The sequence below is a fragment of the Folsomia candida genome, unplaced genomic scaffold (genome assembly GCF_002217175.1).
Source record: "Folsomia candida strain VU population unplaced genomic scaffold, ASM221717v1 Fcan01_Sc001, whole genome shotgun sequence".
In the NCBI taxonomy this organism is placed as follows: domain Eukaryota; kingdom Metazoa; phylum Arthropoda; class Collembola; order Entomobryomorpha; family Isotomidae; genus Folsomia; species Folsomia candida.
Genome location: NW_019091193.1, coordinates 3,869,860 through 3,887,534, shown reverse-complemented (window position 1 = coordinate 3,887,534; position 17,675 = coordinate 3,869,860). Strand labels below are relative to the sequence as shown.

The window sequence follows — 17,675 nt, the reverse complement described above, 5'->3', positions numbered from 1 at the left end:
CGACCTCGACCATGAACTAATAATTAGAAGCACAATGGCAAAAACCGCGTAGAGGCTTCCTGGCCAATAGACGGATCGACGGACAAAACGATTACATAAAGCGGCTGACGCAACATAATAAATGTAATATTTCACAGCAACGACCACGTGTAGGCCGCCAGCAGTCCAATCATAACTTTAGGGAGAAGCCCGAACTGGACGCCGTCATCTTCCCACGACGAGCAATTGAAGAGATTTTCCACTACCCCCGGCATCAGCGGGGGATACACGGTTTCAAAATACTTAGCGTTACTAACGCCACTGGAACCGGGACTAGCGCAAGTTGCACTGCGAAATGTACCGCTAACAAGTAGAAATCCGTCCACGTGATTTTCTTAGCTAAATATGTAGTTAATTCAAATTGCATACGTTTAAGGTATTTACATACTTAAATTTTCATGTAATCCGAATTTAGACTTGGCTTTGCTTTGTATATAAATACATACCCTGCTAACGTTACGAACAGATATATCCCCGTATATTATTTAAATTATACTCACGTTCCTTATCGTTTTCCCAGTAGTCAACCACGATACTAAAGTTGACCAGTGCTAGGACATCTTCATACGCTCGCATCATATGAATCATTCCCAATGAAACAACTCCATACAGTAGTGTGAAATACGTAACCATGACGATTTTCCAGGTTTCAGTCGTCTCCTGCTGATTTTCATAAGTCGTGCCAAATCCGAGTGATCTGAAAACGTCAGCCTCCCTCAACAACCAATTCAGGCCAATTATGAAATGGACCAATAAATTTCCAAGATCAAAAACAATTTTCGATACGGATTTCCAATTCAGCTTGTACAACTCCATGTGAGGGATTGTTTTTTGCTTGTTAACAAAGACTGGGACGAGCTTTGTAAATATGCACAACTCTAAATGAGCAATAATAAAATTGTAGTGGTTTGCAAATATGGATTTTAGTTGGGTGGAAACGGCTCGAAATTTTGATAAAGTTTCGGAACACATTATGGAAGTGAAAGTTATATATGTAACATTCAAGATAGTTTCCTCAACGAGTCATGAGGTTATTTTCTGGTTACTTATAAGGTTTTTCCAATGAAGATCGATTTAAAATGGTGGTGTAGTAATAACTTTTTTATTGGGTTGTCTTTCTTGGGACACGTTTTTATAGGCGATAGACCTTTATGATTAATATCATGCAGTACGAAGTATTGGTTATGATACTGATTGTACTTACGAGATTAATGTTTCAAGTATAATAACCAAGTAAAAGGTTGAGTTTTATAAGACATCAAAATTAAGCCAAGATATTTAAGATATTAAAATTGAAACGTATGTATAAATGGAAAGTTTAATCATTGTTTTAATTGAAGCAATTTTCATACGAGGGCATGTTCTTAAATAAATATTATTTTAATAGTTGGGTCGTTTTTTTAGGGTATTTGACTGATTACGGCTTATGTCTCGGATTAAGGAAAGATTAATATTTAAGACATTTAAATTAAAATGTATTGATTCGAAAATAAATAGTCACTAGGAAAACCCAGTCTTATTTTGGGAGGATACATTTAGTCACTTCTCAGAAACGTCGAATTGAACGATTTTTCGAATTTGTGGCTAAATCGGAAAAAGTCCCCCAAGCAAGATTTACTTCTTGCTTGGGATGGATATTCAATCAATTAGTATGCATAGTATACAAATACATAAACACGAGGGAGTCTAACTGAAAGTGAGTGATAAAAATTATTTTTATTTATTTTGCATCCAAAAAAGTATCCAAAAAGCCTTATTCGGGACATCACTCATAAAAGCAACATATTTATGAATATATACTTACACACAAATATTTTACGCAATGGATGATCACATATATATTACGTAGTTCCTGCACGGACTCTAACTGAAGCACAGTTAGAGTTCCTGGAAAGTGTATTTGAAAAAAAGCACACATAAAACAGATGAAAAAGTGAGATTTTTGGAGCACACACGATTTCGTTCCAGCTGCCAAACGTGGTGGCTGCAACTCTCACCGCCACCACCGCTCATCCCCACATATCCTGGCTTCAAAATTGACGTTGAAATCACATAGGTGGCGTCTGCACCCCTATTTCTGCACCAGACCCTCCATCGTAGAACCTAAAATTTGGGAATACGCGACTCCGAAATTGGGGTGCGGACGCCACCTAGGTGCTTCCAACGTAATTTTTTGATGCAGAATATGTGGGGATTGGTGGTGGTGGTGGTGAGGCACGGTGGTGCACCACCGTCGTGGAGTGAAGCACACACTGCTTGGGCGTGCAGCAGCCACCACGCGCTGCGTGAATACTACCGATTAAGGGGGAGAAATGAACCCTCTATCGATGCGTTTTTCCTTATGCACTTTCCGCGAACCCTTTCTGGCACCTCCAAATCTCAAATGCCAGTTGGGTTCGCCGCGTGAACTATATATTACGTACTCGACGTCACATAATTCTGCATATGTATACATAATTAAGTAATCATTTTAAATCTTTTTGAAACATATCAAGATATGCTGTAATTCTTTGAGGTCCTTTGCTTGGCATAGCTTTGAACAATAGGTAACTCTCTTGCAATGTCTACATTTTAGCTCACTTTTACCCTTGCCACAATATCGGCACCTGTCGACATCACGAATTTGAGGATGTTTGATCAGTAAATTGGGGTCGTCCAGACGAATCGCCCATCTCTCATCGGTCATTAATCTGTGGTATGGATTCACAATAGTGAAAGCACACCCATACCCAATTTCATCATGAGAAGCGTCAACTTGAGGATAATTGTAGACAAAGACACGCCCAAGGTCACCTGAATTGATAAAATTAAAAATCATTTTAGATTGACTTGTAAATCATCTAAATTTGTAAATGATACATTGAAAGCAACAACTTATCCCATAATGTATGCCATACCATTTTCGTCCTTGACTATCAAATGAATTGAGGCCGTAAGTCCTATTACTGCATCTTCGACCACTTTCAATTTAATAGCAAATCCGTCATATATCTTATCCTTCTCAGATTTATCCATATCTTTGAAAGTTATTGGTCGAAGTCCGATGAGATTTGGGCAAGCCGCCGGAAACAATTTTGCTGGATAGGTTGTTTTCGACAAAGTTAGTTGTGATTTCTGTTCTTTTGACAGTTTTACTTTCGTTCGGTGTGCGATGATGACCTCCGACTTCGGAATGGGAGCCACTCCCCCTGATTTGTACGATAAGCCTAGACTCTTGCACCTGCGCTCTCTCTTCCTCTCTATACCATCGAAATCAGTGTCATAATCTTTGACCATCACGAATTCCCTCATCGCGCTATTTTGCAACTCTTGGTCTAACAAGGGAACCTTAAGTACTGTCACCTCTCGATTTCCTTCGGAATGGCTTTAATCGACAGATAATTTAGTGAAACTAAATCTTTGTCATAGAACATGCGGTGCAAAATCGCGTTTTCGCCAAATATTTGGCGAGAGCTGAACCAAAACCTGCCATTTGCCCAATGGTTTTAACATAGCCACCAGCCTTTCGAATGATGAAATGAACTTCATATAATCTTATTAAATTATATTTGTACCTGTCCGCGTAATTTCAGCCCGATCACAAATATGCATAAAAAAATGCAAAGATTGGCAAATTTTTTGCAAATTGCGAAAATCTGAAAACTTTCGCAAATTTAAATTTCTTTCTTTCTTTAAATTCAACAAACTTATCAGTTTAACTGTTATAAAATATATTTTTCTTATTGCAAAAAATTTGCAAAAATTTGTAACAATTAAAGTTTACATTTTTTAAATTTCGCATTTTAGAGAAACTTAAAAATTGTCATATATGCAGATATGAGCGAATAAAGGGAAAGATAATTTGTTAAACAATTAAACATGCAAACATTGCAAACAAATTCTACATAATAATATTGAATTAAAAAATTGCACACATTGTAAGTTTTTGCAACTTACCAAAAGAAATACCGCAAATAATTTCGAAAAATACGTAAAAATAGACTAGCCTTGGTTATTTAAGTTATTTTCATAAAAAATTGCGAAGTTCAGTTTCTGCAAATTTTTGCAAATTTTTTGCAATAAGAAAAATATATTTTCTAACAGTTAAACTGTTAAAGTTTGTTGAATTTAACGAAACGAAGAAATTCAAATTTGCAAGTTTTCAGATTTTCGCAATTTGCAAAAAATTTGCGAATCTTTGCATTGTTTTATGCATATTGGTGATCGGGCTGAAATTACGCGGACAGGTACAAATATAATTTAATAAGATTATATGAAGTTCATTTCATCATTCGAAAGGCTGGTGGCTATGTTAAAAGCATTGGGCAAATGGCAGGTTTTGGTTCAGCTCTCGCCAAATATTTCGCGAAAACGCGATTTTGCACCGCATGTTCTATGACAAAGTTTAAGTTTCACTAAATTATCTGTCGATTAAGGCTATTTGGAAGGAAATCGAGAGGTGACAGTACTTAAGGTTCCCTTGTAAGTCAAGTTCAAACTGATCGACTGAAAACCCCTCCAGTACACTTGTTTCCGAGAAAAGGTCACGCAGAATTACGTTCATCGTATTATGTTTTAGACAATAAGTATACCACACTGCTGCCAAGTTACGTGACCCATAATAGAAATAATGGAATGTAAGACTTTCCATCGCACGAACGACGCCTAGCAAAGACCCGACTTTCCAATATCCGATGGCTTTCTCGAAATCGAGGGGAACGGCCTCTCCTTGGGAGAAAAGGAGACCTAAGTTGTTGGCCGAAAATCCGCAACCATTTCGAAGTGCTTTAATGTACCACTCACAAGCCTGCAACAATAAACGACAAGTGTAAGTTTAGAAAAATGCACATTTCTTCTTGGATATAAATCGCAAACTGTGACATTTGTATTTAATCACTGTAAGAGTCCCTCTAACCTGTTTGTAATTTTTTTTCACAACCTCGCCATTTTGGTACCTTAAACCGAGCGAGTGTTGTGCTTCAGCGACGCCAAGGTTCTTATACTTTAGCCCGGATCCGGGAGGGAACTCTGTCAGTGGGGGTTGCTTTGCGGCTTGGAGTGTTAATTGATACGCCTGTTGCATATTCCTTTCAACGCCTTTCCCTTCAGCCGTTAACATACCAAGATTGTACATTCCCTCTGCATCTCCTTGGCTGGCTGCTTTGGCAAAAAGCTCTGCCGCCTTTTCGTAATTTTGAGGATAATCCTTTGCTCCATTTGCGTATTTATGAGCTTCTGCACATATAAAAGATGGGATGCCAGCCTCGAATAGGGCCTTATCCGTTTCATTTCTAAATGGAATGTTTCCAAAGCCAAGTCTCGATATTTGGTCTTCCAACTCGGCAGCCGTCGGTGGGAGTTTGGCAGGGTCCAAATGTTCTTCACGTTTCAGTTTAGCGATCATGTGAATACAGTAGTTTTTAGCGTCGAGACATGTTTGATACGCTGGATCATACTTGAGTGAAATCTCATAGTTGAGTAAAGCTTGTTGAAATTTGTTCAGTTTCTCATAACACAATCCCAGTCTGTAGTACCCCTTTCCCCACTGAGGTTGCAGATTAATGCAGCATTTCGCATCAGTTTTGGCTTCAGAGTAGAATTTTACTTGACAAAAACCTGCCGACCTGTTCGAGTAGAGGATGGACAAACTCTTGGAGTCAATATTTTCCACTTCAATTGCTTCAGAATACGGCTTAATGGCTTTCCAAAAATTTCGTTGACCAAAGCAAACGTTTCCTTCGTCTTTTAACTGCATCACCTTGGCCAGCATTTCATTCTCCACTTCTGATCCAGACAGTTTAATTGTGGTGGAGCTAAGGTCGTCTTCTCTCAAGCCATATCTGGACAGGATTTGTATGGCTGATTTCCAATATTTTTGGAAAGTTTGATCATCCAATTGTGCATTTCCCAGATGTGACAATTCGTTGCGGATTTCTCTCAACTTTTCAAAATCGCGTTGATGATGTTTAGCATTTGTGTAGTCGTGAATCGCTTTGATGGAATCCATAAGAAGTAGTAAATCCCACATGTTTATGTTCCCTGACTCGAGAAGTTTCTTCTGAATATTTTGACTCCTTTTATAAAGTGCAGAAGCCATATTCTCAATGAATTGACACCCAAAATCTGGCGTATTTTTCCAAGGTGAACGTCCTGCATCGTGCCAGAGGGATGCGAAGATCTCACGAAGTTTTTGTGCGGCGTCATCATTTATGAGCCGATGAAGTTTGAAATAGTTCTCATGCAGGGAGAGTAAGGAATTATCCGCCATCTGTATATGTATGTACATGAATACATGTTTAAGTAATCTAATTTATAATTAAAAATAATTGCAAATCATTTCAAAGTTACATTGATTTTAGTAATTCCACAAACAGGTACTTAGTCTGCAAAGGGTATACACCTCCTGTGTAAAAAATACATCCATATTATATATATCCACAAATATTGAATATTGTATTCAAAATAGACAAAAATTTGTCTAGCAAACTCTTGAGGGGCCGTCCATAAATTACGTAACGCAAAAATCATCATTTTTTAGACCCCCCCTCCCCCCTCGTAACGGCATCGTAACGCTTCTCGACTACCCCCCTCCCCCTTCGTAACGTAACGTAAATTTGATTTCACCGCAGGTAATTTCTTTAACAGTAACAGTAACAGTAACAGTCTTGCAAAATTTTCATTTGTTCCAGGTTGTGTAGACAAATGTCGCTTTTATTGCTTCTATTTCTTTTAAATTGCTAGATAAATTAGAATTTTGTGAATTTCTTGTTCAAGAACAACGAAATCATATTCGACAAGAAATGGAAATTGTAAATCTTACAGGTCTCTCAACGTTTACCAAGACTCACAATGGAACCTTTTGTCAAGTTGCACCCGGAAAACTATCGTACGACCATTAATAGATGAGTACAATTCTTGACAACCATCATGCCTCCTAAGTGACCTGGTTGGGGCTCAGGTGATCGGCAAATTCCGATCAAATTCTCATCTTAAAGGTAAGGCTCAATTAATCGTGAAACTTACGTCACACCATCGCCCTCCGAGGTCTCTGTGGAGGAATGATGGTTTACAAGTAGGCAAGAATTTTGCTCTTCTTTTAATGTGAGCACCATAATGAAAAACGTATTTACATGCGTACACTGAAACCTGTTACGTAACAAATTTGTTATACCCCCTCCCCCTACATAACAATTCGTAACGCTCTTCCCATGACCCCCCCTCCCCCCCTCTTGCGTTACGTAATTTATGGACGGCCCCTGATGATCTAATTAAAAAATACCATTTCTGTAAGGTAAGGTCAAAATACCAATGAATAACGCTACATTTATTTAAATGATTAAAAATTACCTGAAGATAATTTGCTTAGTCGTTAATTAATAGGAGGATAACAGCCAAAAACTGTGATGGGCTACACTTTAGTATAACGGCTTATCGATATGGGGTCGTGTGATACGTCAAATTGTTCAGTTCGACGAGCTGAACAAGAATATCAAAGCCCGACAGCGCGGAAACGCTTCATTCAAAAGTTATGGCGGGGCAAAGTTTGAAATTTTTATTGCATTTTTGGACGATTCAGAGAATTCTAAGACTTTGTCTCACTTTCCCCCAAAGCGGGAAATTTTTTGGGGTGAAATGAGATTTTGGGGGTACGATGAGATTTTTAGTTTTTATTGTAGAACATTGAATTTAAATCATTATGCCACGAGGCGGGAGGGGGTTGGGGCTATTTGAGAATTTTGGGGTTTTTTGAGATTTTGGGGTGAGATGAGATTATGCCCCATATTGGGGTATTGTTCGTATTTTAGCGAGCGAAGCGAGCAGGTTAGGTTAGGTAAACTAGGTACGCGGAAAGCGTGGAATGTTTATCTAGCCCCCTAGCTAGGAGAGCTACCTAGAAAAGCTAGCTAGCAGTGCTACCTAGAAAAGCTAGCTAGCAGTGCTACCTAGAAAAGCTAGCTAGCAGTGCTACCTAGAAAAGCTAGCTAGCAGTGCTACCTAGAAAAGCTAGCTAGCAGTGCTACCTAGAAAAGCTAGCTAGCAGTGCTACCTAGAAAAGCTAGCTAGCAGTGCTACCTAGAAAAGCTAGCTAGCAGTGCTACCTAGAAAAGCTAGCTAGCAGTGCTACCTAGAAAAGCTAGCTAGCAGTGCTACCTAGAAAAGCTAGCTAGCAGTGCTACCTAGAAAAGCTAGCTAGCAGTACTACCTAGAAGTGGTAGCCACGGCCCGCCAAAAAGCGCAAATCTCATTTCACCCCAAAAAATTTTCAGCTTTGGGGGAAAGTGAGACAAAGTCTTAGAATTCTCTGAATCGTCCAAAAATGCAATAAAAATTTCAAACTTTGCCCCGCCATAACTTTTGAATGAAGTGTTTCCGCGCTGTCGGGCTTTGATATTCTTGTTCAGCTCGTCGAACTGAACAATTTGACGTATCACACGACCCCATATCGATAAGCCGTTATACTAAAGTTTTTCCGTGTGATGATGCGTGGTAAAACTCGAAGCATATTTTACCTGTTGACTACGAATGCGGGTGTTTGGGGATCATTGAGATACCCTAATGAGATACCAGATTTCTAAACTTTAAGTAATCAACGGGAACGCGTACAAATAAATATGACAAATAATATATATGACATGACATCCATTTTTTTTAAAGAAAATTCCCTTTAAAAATCGAGGAACAAATTTCAAGTCTATTAAAATATGGGAGGCTGGACTGCGCTACCTTTACTTGGCATGGAATCGGGCACATATTTAAAATATAAATTTCTAAACAAAATTGCCGGATATAGTTTTAGTTGGTTTTGAACGCCAAATCCATTTTACGGGCTATATATACAGTCCAGTTGTTAAAACGATAGTAAAAAGTAGCCAAGCTATTCAATTGCTTTGTATATGATGGCCTATCAATCAATAGCCTTTCAATTCAAAACTGAATGGGTGCTCCGACCTCGGTCATCATAGACACATTTTTGGGGGCCATTTTTGAAGGGTTTTTCGAATTTGTGGCTAAATCGAAAAATACTACCAATGTTTTCAAGAGGTACTGAAGCAATTTGGGCAGTGTGCTAAAGAGAATAATATTCAACTTGAATAATTCAAGACGACCGAAAAACCTACTCATAATTTGTAGTCTTCCGCGGAAGATGAGGGATGTAGGGGTGTAACTGAAGCTACTTTACTACAATATTCATTCTTCACAGTTGACAGTTTATTCAATCTGAAAACTATTTTACATTTCGTGGTAGCTCAATTGATAGCAGTGCTGTAATAGTATAGTTGACAATCGTATAGTAATAAATCGGTTTAACTTGCTGCTTTAAGTCGTACAATTTAAAACTAAAAATACCTGCGTACCACCTTAAAATTCGAACTGCTCGTAACCTTCTCTTCAAATACTTGACCCCACCGAAGTCACCGAGCTCTTTGTCCCATCGATTCTTCAACCTGCTCGCGTCCTCGAAAACGTCGATAAGCATCTGCAACAGAGTCTGAATCACAATCGGGAGTAAAATTGATACAGATGGCGCTGCAGGGTACAGCGCACTCGGCACGTGACCATATAATTTCAACGTGATGAAATTGAACATTACGAGCAACAAGATTCCCTGACCCATTAATAAAAAAATTACGTTGCTGGCTATTTCTAAAAATTCGAACAGAATTATTTCCAGGCAAGTGTACTCTCGAAGAACGGGATTTGTTCGTATCCAAGTTTGAACTAAGCGGGTCGTCATTTTCCCCAAGTTCGTAATGCAATCGAGAATCAGCTGGGTCAAGATGGTGCAAATGCTAACCATTTTCGCTATTAAGCGACTCGTCTGTATACCAGCGACGACGGTGAGGATTCGAGAGATCAAGATGATTAATTGGGCGAAAAGTGGGTTAGAATTTGTAAGTATTTGAGATTCCAATTGACCGAGGGGATCAATTTGAAAGTAGATTTCCAGAGGGACAGCGATGTATGGAAATATTATGCAGTAATTTATCAAAATATTGAGATATATTCCTAGTAAGTCCAGCTGTGGTGATCGATGTCGTTTTTCCGTCCATAAAACATTGACTGGAATCAGAGAAAAAATATGTAAGAAAATTTCAAATAATTATCTTAAATAGAATCAGTAAAATCCAACCTTTCCGTAATTTTTTGTCCAACGCAACCAACCAATCAAAACCTACGAGTATTTCTTTGCAAGAGAACAAACAGACAAATTCTCCAAAGATCCCAATCATGAAGAAGAGCATGTTGACAATTGTGGTACTCAAATTCATAAACGGTACTTTGGCAATCCCCAAAAAGTGCAGACCGATTGAAAGAGCACACACGAGGATGGCAAGTATACCTAAAATTTGGGAACACGCCCAAAGCAAAAGTTTTCTGGAGAATGGATGATACAAGAGTTTTTGTTGGGAAGCGTCCCACACGATGGGACACAGCCAGAGTTGGATATCAAAGGGTGCCGTCTTTTCCAGAGACTTCCACATTAACGGAGTGACTACCATTTTGAAATGTGTGATTATATATCAGTTCAAATTCAAGTTTTGACACTAATTATGCAAATCCATATCGCACTATGAAATACCAGACCTGACGTGTGTATACTTTTCAAACACTTTGAATGACAATGATGTCCTATTATGGGGAGTCATTTCGATATTGATTGGCAGGGCATGTCTAGGACAAGATACTTTGACATATGTACCAGAATCTGTCGGCCGTGGTGATAACCACAACAAACTTATATTTTTGTCACTCAATTCATCCTGCTTGATTTCCAGGTGATGTTGAAGCTAAAATTTATATATGTACTTATGCATGTGTCTCATAGGGGCTGCGTACATATATACGTATGTATGCAATGGGTTGCTAAATTTAGTCTGTAAAAAGATTTTTAATGCCTACGAGTTGTTTTTTTCTTATTTAGCCCATCAACTTATGACTGATTCCTTGATGGGGTAATTTTATAAATTATGAATTAGGAGTAACTGGTGAATAATTCAACGGTTGCATATATCAACCTAACGGTTTGACGGCATGTGTATGTGGGTAACTTATATATATAGTTTTTCTGAGGATGAGTATGTACATAAATACATGTGCCAGTCACAGCTTCGTGAAATGGTAGTGGTAGTTTTTCTCGGCCTTTGCAGTGTATTTGAAACCTAGATATGGAAATATGTAAAGCGAACATATTTATTTAGAATCGATTTGGAAATCGTATTGAAACATTAATGGAGCCCCTTCTGAAGAAAACACGTACAAAATCATTTTTGTGAGTTGTCAAAGACAATAAACATATTTGAGTACCACTCTCATCCAGCGTAAGAAATGACATCAAGCTGGATAAATATGTGATTACATACTAGGGGTCGATAATTCTCAATAAAGATGAAATGGGTCATATATTTTACTTCATGACCATGATATTTCCTGCATGTCTTCAGAATTGTGTACTTAAAGTAACTAGATACATTTATGTACTTAAACGACTGATTATATAATCGACCATAAAGTTACGAAAGTCAGATAAATTATACACAATGCAATAAACTATTTTCAAGATCCAGAGGTCGTAATAATGAAAATCCTTATGATATATTCATATGCTAATTTACTTATGGTAACTCAATTGCACTCACAATTTCAAGGGGGAAATTTACATTGGAAATTTGAAATTTTTATCTATTCAAAAACTTACTTACATATGCACTAACATGAGTCCTATTTCCCCCGATTTATGAATTAGTATCTCTCAAAGTGTAGTACTTTTCGAAAGAAAATAAATTCAATGTACATTATTAAACTATGCTTAAATTCCTACACGAATTAAGGCCAAGATTCATCTTCCAATCAGGAAAAGTAAAAATACAGTTTCTTTTGAACAGTAATAAATCACATGCAATTATTATTGGACGAAATTTCATGCAGTTAATTTAACATTATCGATACAGAACTACGAAGGTTAAATGCATTTACTTACATAAGTTATCAATTTTCTTGTTGAATAAATACATATCGAATATTTTTTATTTCAGTTTTGACCATAGCCATATCTTATCGACACCTGTGTTACATTTGACTGCTCAATTTACTGGGTACGATTGTCCGGATGGTGGGGGCTGATACGCCGGCTGGTAACTCTGCCCCTTATGATTTTGGTAGTCCCGTTCAAAATACGGTATTCCAGTGCCCTCCTTGACCCCGATGAACCATCCCGGTCTTCCATCCTTGGCCCGCCTTTGGTCAAGTTTCGTATAGAAATCAAACCGGGAACTTAAGTCCTGCGGCCAAAATGCGAACCCCGTCGCCTACAATTTAAATATTTAAGAGCAAACAAGCTTAAAAAATTCATAGATCGAAAGATACGCTGTGCAAACCTCACAATTATAAATCCCAGCAAAATGAAGAAGTGCATGACTGGTTTAATGAGCACTATGGCTAACCGTTTGAAGTTGTTAAGCTTTTAAATTGTTGGTAATCTAAACCTCAGAAAAACAATTTTACAAACTATGTACAATTTAAATAAATCACTTTTTCCACTGGTCGCAAAACGAGTCCCAGTGTAATGATTACTTGTACACGTGTGTGCATATGTACATGCATATTTTATGCAGAATTTGCCCTGTAGCAAAACTTATATACTTCCTCATTACCTTTACCTTGCAAGGTGAAGTTAGACATGTCTATGTACTTGCATGCATGCATACATACATAAGAATGTGAACATGTAAAACAATAGCGTTTTAATTACAAGAGAACTTCTGATGGAGAAGGCGTTGTGCATGCAAGATGCGTAAGATTATTTTGACATTAGATAGGTCAGTTTACCTTCCCAATGAGTAGGGTGTCCAAATCAACGTGTTTGCTAATAACTTTAATTTTAAGGTGCTAATGTGTTAATGTACAGTATGTACATGCATGAGATTGCCCAGTAAGAAAATTTTGGATATTACTTAAATAATATGTTCGGGAAATCGTCCATAATATATGCTGGTTTCTGTAAGAGGATGGCAGAGGTTCCAAAACAAAATACGTATGAAAAAACATACCTTTTACGCACCTTTTATCCAAGTATTATTTACCGGAGTCAATTCCATAAAAGTTACATATTATGTGCGTATTTTCCGGTCCATAATATTTACAAAAAATAAACATTTCCGACCATATATATTCGGTATTTATTAAAATTTTATGCAATAAAAATGGAAGGCAATTTTTTACTTTTACTTTTTAAGTATTTTTATTTTATAAATTTGACGTTAAAGCATGGGAATACAATATAACATAAATTTATCTACACTATCACCTGGAATTACAATACATTTTTTAGTTAACTTATAAATATCAATTTCACAAGATGATGTAAATTGAGAATTTAAAAAACAAATTCCCAGCAAAGAACTACGAATTGGATATCCCTTAACATCAGTACAATTAAGATAAACTTTACAATTTACAACTGGCTTATTATCAACTACAAATATTTTATCTACTTTAACAAAACGACCATCTTCAGTAACAAAGTGATTATCACCATCCTTTATTCTAATACAAAATTTGTCAAGTTCAAACTTTTTAAATTCACCATTCTTCTTTGGCACATTTATTTTGTGCTTAGATTTAATTGTAGAATAATGACTTGAGCTACAGTTATCATATTCCTGTACCCGTTTAACAACCTGCTCAAGCTGACGATTGTTACCCCTAATTAATTTTTTCAAAAACTGTAAATAGCTTTCAAACTCAAAAGCGCTAACATTATCTAATTTTCCGAATTTTAATGCATCATCGGATAGATGTAACAATGAATGCACATTATAAACAATAACAGAGCCCCCATAATATCTCTGTAAATCTTTAACAAATAATTCTATGAGCTCTCTTGCCGTATTATTCCAATTAATATTATTTGCGGAAGACGAGAGCAAAATATATATAGCAGTGTGAAATATGAGAAAGTGGTTATAAAGATTGCTGGGAAGTATATTGCGTAAAGCTGCGGGGCCTTCATATAAAAGAAACTGTCTGAATTCAGTAGCTTTAAATCTTTTTATGTCTTTTAAATCTCTAGGTTTTCTTGAAAATTCGCAAGGAATAATCTTGGCAATTTTAGAAAAATATTCTGAGATTATTTTAATTTTTGCTGACGGAAGTCTAGTTTTTAAGGGACCACTCAGCCAAAGCAATAAAAGTTTTCTAGTAACACCTAAGCAAACTAAGTGCATATAATCCAAAACAACCTCTGACACTAAATCGATTTTAGTTTTAAGAAAGGGTGACTCGCGCAAATGATGGTCGGCATCGATTTGGGAACGGAAGCTTAAGTCGGTACGCTTACTACCAGAACAAATTGGAAAAACTATTCTCTTCCCATCCCATTCGCCTTCGACATCACATCTCTCACAACTACTCCGACCATTGTGAGGCTTAATTCCTTTAATAAAACTTCTTGCAGGAGCGTCGGCTATTATGCATTTAACACGGACAGGAAAATTTGTTGTCCCCATTAATATTCCATTAGTTTCTAATTCAGTTAATTCTATAATAAATTGGTTAAGAAATTCATCCAAGCTACTAGGCTTTCTTTCACCACAAAACAAGCCTGCAATTATTGGTCTAGAATTACTAATCTCATTAATCTTAAATAAAATAGGCCACATATCAGTTCCAGAACTTTTGCAAATTGGGAAACCATCTGTACCAATCGTTAATGTCAACTGACTAAAAGGAAAACCTGCAGGTATAATTTTTAGAATTTGACTTTTTATCCCGAAATAGAAAAACTTTCCACCTGCTAGAGTTTGGATACAAATATTACGAGGAGTTTTTAAAAGTGTTTTTGAACATATTGGCAAACTACTCGAGTCAAGAAAATGAGGCTTGATGATTTTTAGTAAGTCTGACAGAGCTGAGTGTGTGACATTGTGCTTAATTGCCCAATCCCTAATTTCATGATCTATACCAACTTTAGATGTTGAGATATTAATATCCTCCACAGAAGCTAACCTTCTATCTACACGAATACTTTGCTGTGGACATTGTCTACCTTGTACATTAATAACATAATTTCTATTAATACTAGATTCACCTACTCCGATATCTCTAATACTGTCGTTAAGTTCTTGAAGTAATATATTTGCTTCTTCGTTAACCCTCCTCCTCTTCGTTCGGTACGACGACATTTTTTGTTTTTCTGGAAGTTCTGCCACCATCCAAATCTCTTGCGTTTCCTAACCAGCGCTGGATAATTCCCACGATGTCCGATATTGTCAATTTTTTCCCAAATTCACTGGCCAGAGTGGCATCTAATTAAACAGAAATTGTATATTATTAAAACATAAAGCTTTATAAATACAGCCGCTATTAATCTATTCAATAAGAATTTACCAATAACCAGACGATTCAATTTTAAACTGTTAAATGCTGTTTTTCCATTAGCGCCAACATAATTAATTTTTTCTGCTAAGCTTTTACTGAGGGTACTTGCTAAAATTCCGGTAACAACTTTCAGTGCTGATTTTCCTCCATTTTTCTTGAAAATTTCTACCTAGAAACGAGTACAAAAATTGTTTACAACTTAATTTAGATGAATAAAAATTGCTAAATTGTTTTAAATAATAAATATGTATTAATAACATACGAGCTTCGAGCAATTATCTTTGTCCTTTAGCCAATCCTCCAGAACTAAAACATCAGATTCACTTTCTAGGGGGAGGTTCACGGGGAGAACGACAATATTTTCTTCAGATGAATTAGTGTCAGCAGTCCGGAGTAGCAGAGTACGAATATCTTGACGAATATCTGAGATTCCATTCGCGACCATTCGCTCCAGTGCTAGTATAAATTATACACAAATTTTAAAGCTTTAAAATTATTTTAGAATTTAAAATTCAGGCATGATAGAGAACGTTCTTACCAACTTGACGTAGATAAATATCCTCCAACGTCACTCCACGAAGACGGGTGGCAGCGATTTCTGCATTTCCGGCCTGAGTTCTCACAGGAGGCGGGACATCTTCTTGTGAGAGAGGGGGGGATGACCAATGATGATTTTCTGACCCTGCGGCTAACTGATGTGCACCTATTTGACCTTGTGATGCTGGCGAATTTAACCCTGCTGAGTCATTGACAACGACAAGTTGGTATTTACTTCCGTCAAATTCTAGTAAATCTGAAACAATAAATATGGCAATGTTATGGTGGTGTCGGTGGTATTTTTTATAATTGAGAATTTAACAGAATTCCAATTTAGGATTAGAATATACGTACCTTCTTCCCTAATATTTATCGAATTAGTTGAGATACTTAGTTGAGAATGGCTGCCTTCTTCCTCTTCAGATGACGATGACGGTCGTCGTTGTCTTTTCCTGGAAGCTTCCAGACCCGTACCCTTTCCAAAAAGTTGGTCGTCTTCAGCGTCAGTTGTGTCAAGGTCCGATGACGTGGTGGCCTGTTTTTCCAAATTTTTGGCTTCCAGGTAATTATCTGTGTAAAAATTTGAATAGGAAAACAAAATTAGATTCTCAATTAAAATGTATTCAAATATAGCGAGCAGAATTTATTAAAATTAAATAAAATAAATTGATTTTTCTTACTAGTTGATTTAAAGATCCGTATATCAAATAAAGGCCAATCTTCACCCGGTTTTTTCACAGCCCGGATATGTGCACTTATGTCCTTGCAAGGACCTGGTGGCCATTTACATTGACCTTTGTCAATTGACAGCCAGGATGAAGGAACTACTTGAACACTACTGTCAATTTTAAATTTGACTACTGAAAACATCTCGAGGAAACGAAATTTCGGTCAACTGTATTCCTACTAGTGTGAGGTGGACTGGCAGAGCGCGTCGTATATCGCGCACTTTTTCTCTTTGTGTACAAGTGATGCATATTATTTGGATAAAATGTTAGGGAAGGACCGACTGAATTACAACGTACATAATATGCAGCTTTTATGGAAACAACTTATGAACGATTTATTCACCCGATGCTTGTGAATAAAATGTTATTTTAATTTGATGGAAATATTGCAAGATTAAATAATTAAGTATTATGCAAATAAAATGTTAATGCCTTCCCTAACCAAACTTTCCCTTAAGAAATATCGAGTTCCCTAACAAAATATCCAATAAATATGATGTCGGTTCTTCATGGGTGAACTCCAATTGTGACCAAATGCTTAAATTTGTAACATTCAATAAGAATAAAATTTATAATCATGAACATATGCATGTAGGATTTGCATATGTCGTAAGACATATATATTTACATAGATATGCAAATATTTCACATAATCACTCTATATTTCGTATTCAACAGTTTTCCTAAAATCTTTGTAAAGTCATCCATGTATTTATCTAGCTCAAGAAAAGCATCATCCCTAGTAAAATTTTACATGAGGAACAATGAGTTTGTCAATTTTATAATAATACCTTACCAAATAAAACACAAATATATCACACAAATTTGTATGTTTGGAACCCTGAGAGAGGAAAAATCAACTAGATAAATATTTATGCAAGCATGATCTCAAGTTTATCCCGTGTCTCAAAGATATTTTTTCTGCACATATTTTATAGCTCGACTATTCTACCTAAAATGTGACAATTTAAGCTTGGTACATAGCAAGGTCAAAATATTTATAAGGACGTATGC

At 36.7% G+C, this 17,675-nt stretch overlaps 1 protein-coding gene and 1 long non-coding RNA gene across 2 annotated transcripts; both read right to left on the bottom strand.

The window, feature by feature from the left end:
• Positions 1–12,027: 12,027 nt before the first annotated feature.
• On the bottom strand, positions 12,028–12,606 carry LOC118439337. Its single transcript, XR_004837365.1, has 2 exons — positions 12,401–12,606; positions 12,028–12,326 (listed from the first exon to the last, which is right to left on the bottom strand). It is a non-coding gene; the product is annotated as an uncharacterized LOC118439337 (long non-coding RNA).
• Positions 12,607–15,137: 2,531 nt separating this feature from the next.
• LOC118433799 lies at positions 15,138–16,833 on the bottom strand. The gene is made up of 6 exons (XM_035846047.1): positions 16,614–16,833; positions 16,288–16,503; positions 15,935–16,189; positions 15,659–15,852; positions 15,406–15,565; positions 15,138–15,323 (listed from the first exon to the last, which is right to left on the bottom strand). Exons 1-6 carry the CDS (start codon positions 16,801–16,803, stop codon positions 15,166–15,168), a joined length of 1,173 nt encoding a protein of 390 aa, XP_035701940.1. The 5' UTR covers positions 16,804–16,833; the 3' UTR covers positions 15,138–15,165.
• Between the last annotated feature and the right edge of the window lie 842 nt (positions 16,834–17,675).

Excerpts from the sequence above, each read along its gene's own strand:
- LOC118433799 (XM_035846047.1), bottom strand. The coding sequence starts at position 16,803 with ATGTTTTCAGTAGTCAAATTTAAAATTGACAGTAGTGTTCAAGTAGTT. Across the intron at positions 16,504-16,613 it reads ACGGATCTTTAAATCAACTA|ATAATTACCTGGAAGCCAAA; the intron begins GTAAGAAAAATC and ends ATTTTTACACAG. Across the intron at positions 15,853-15,934 it reads TATTTATCTACGTCAAGTTG|CACTGGAGCGAATGGTCGCG; the intron begins GTAAGAACGTTC and ends AATTTATACTAG.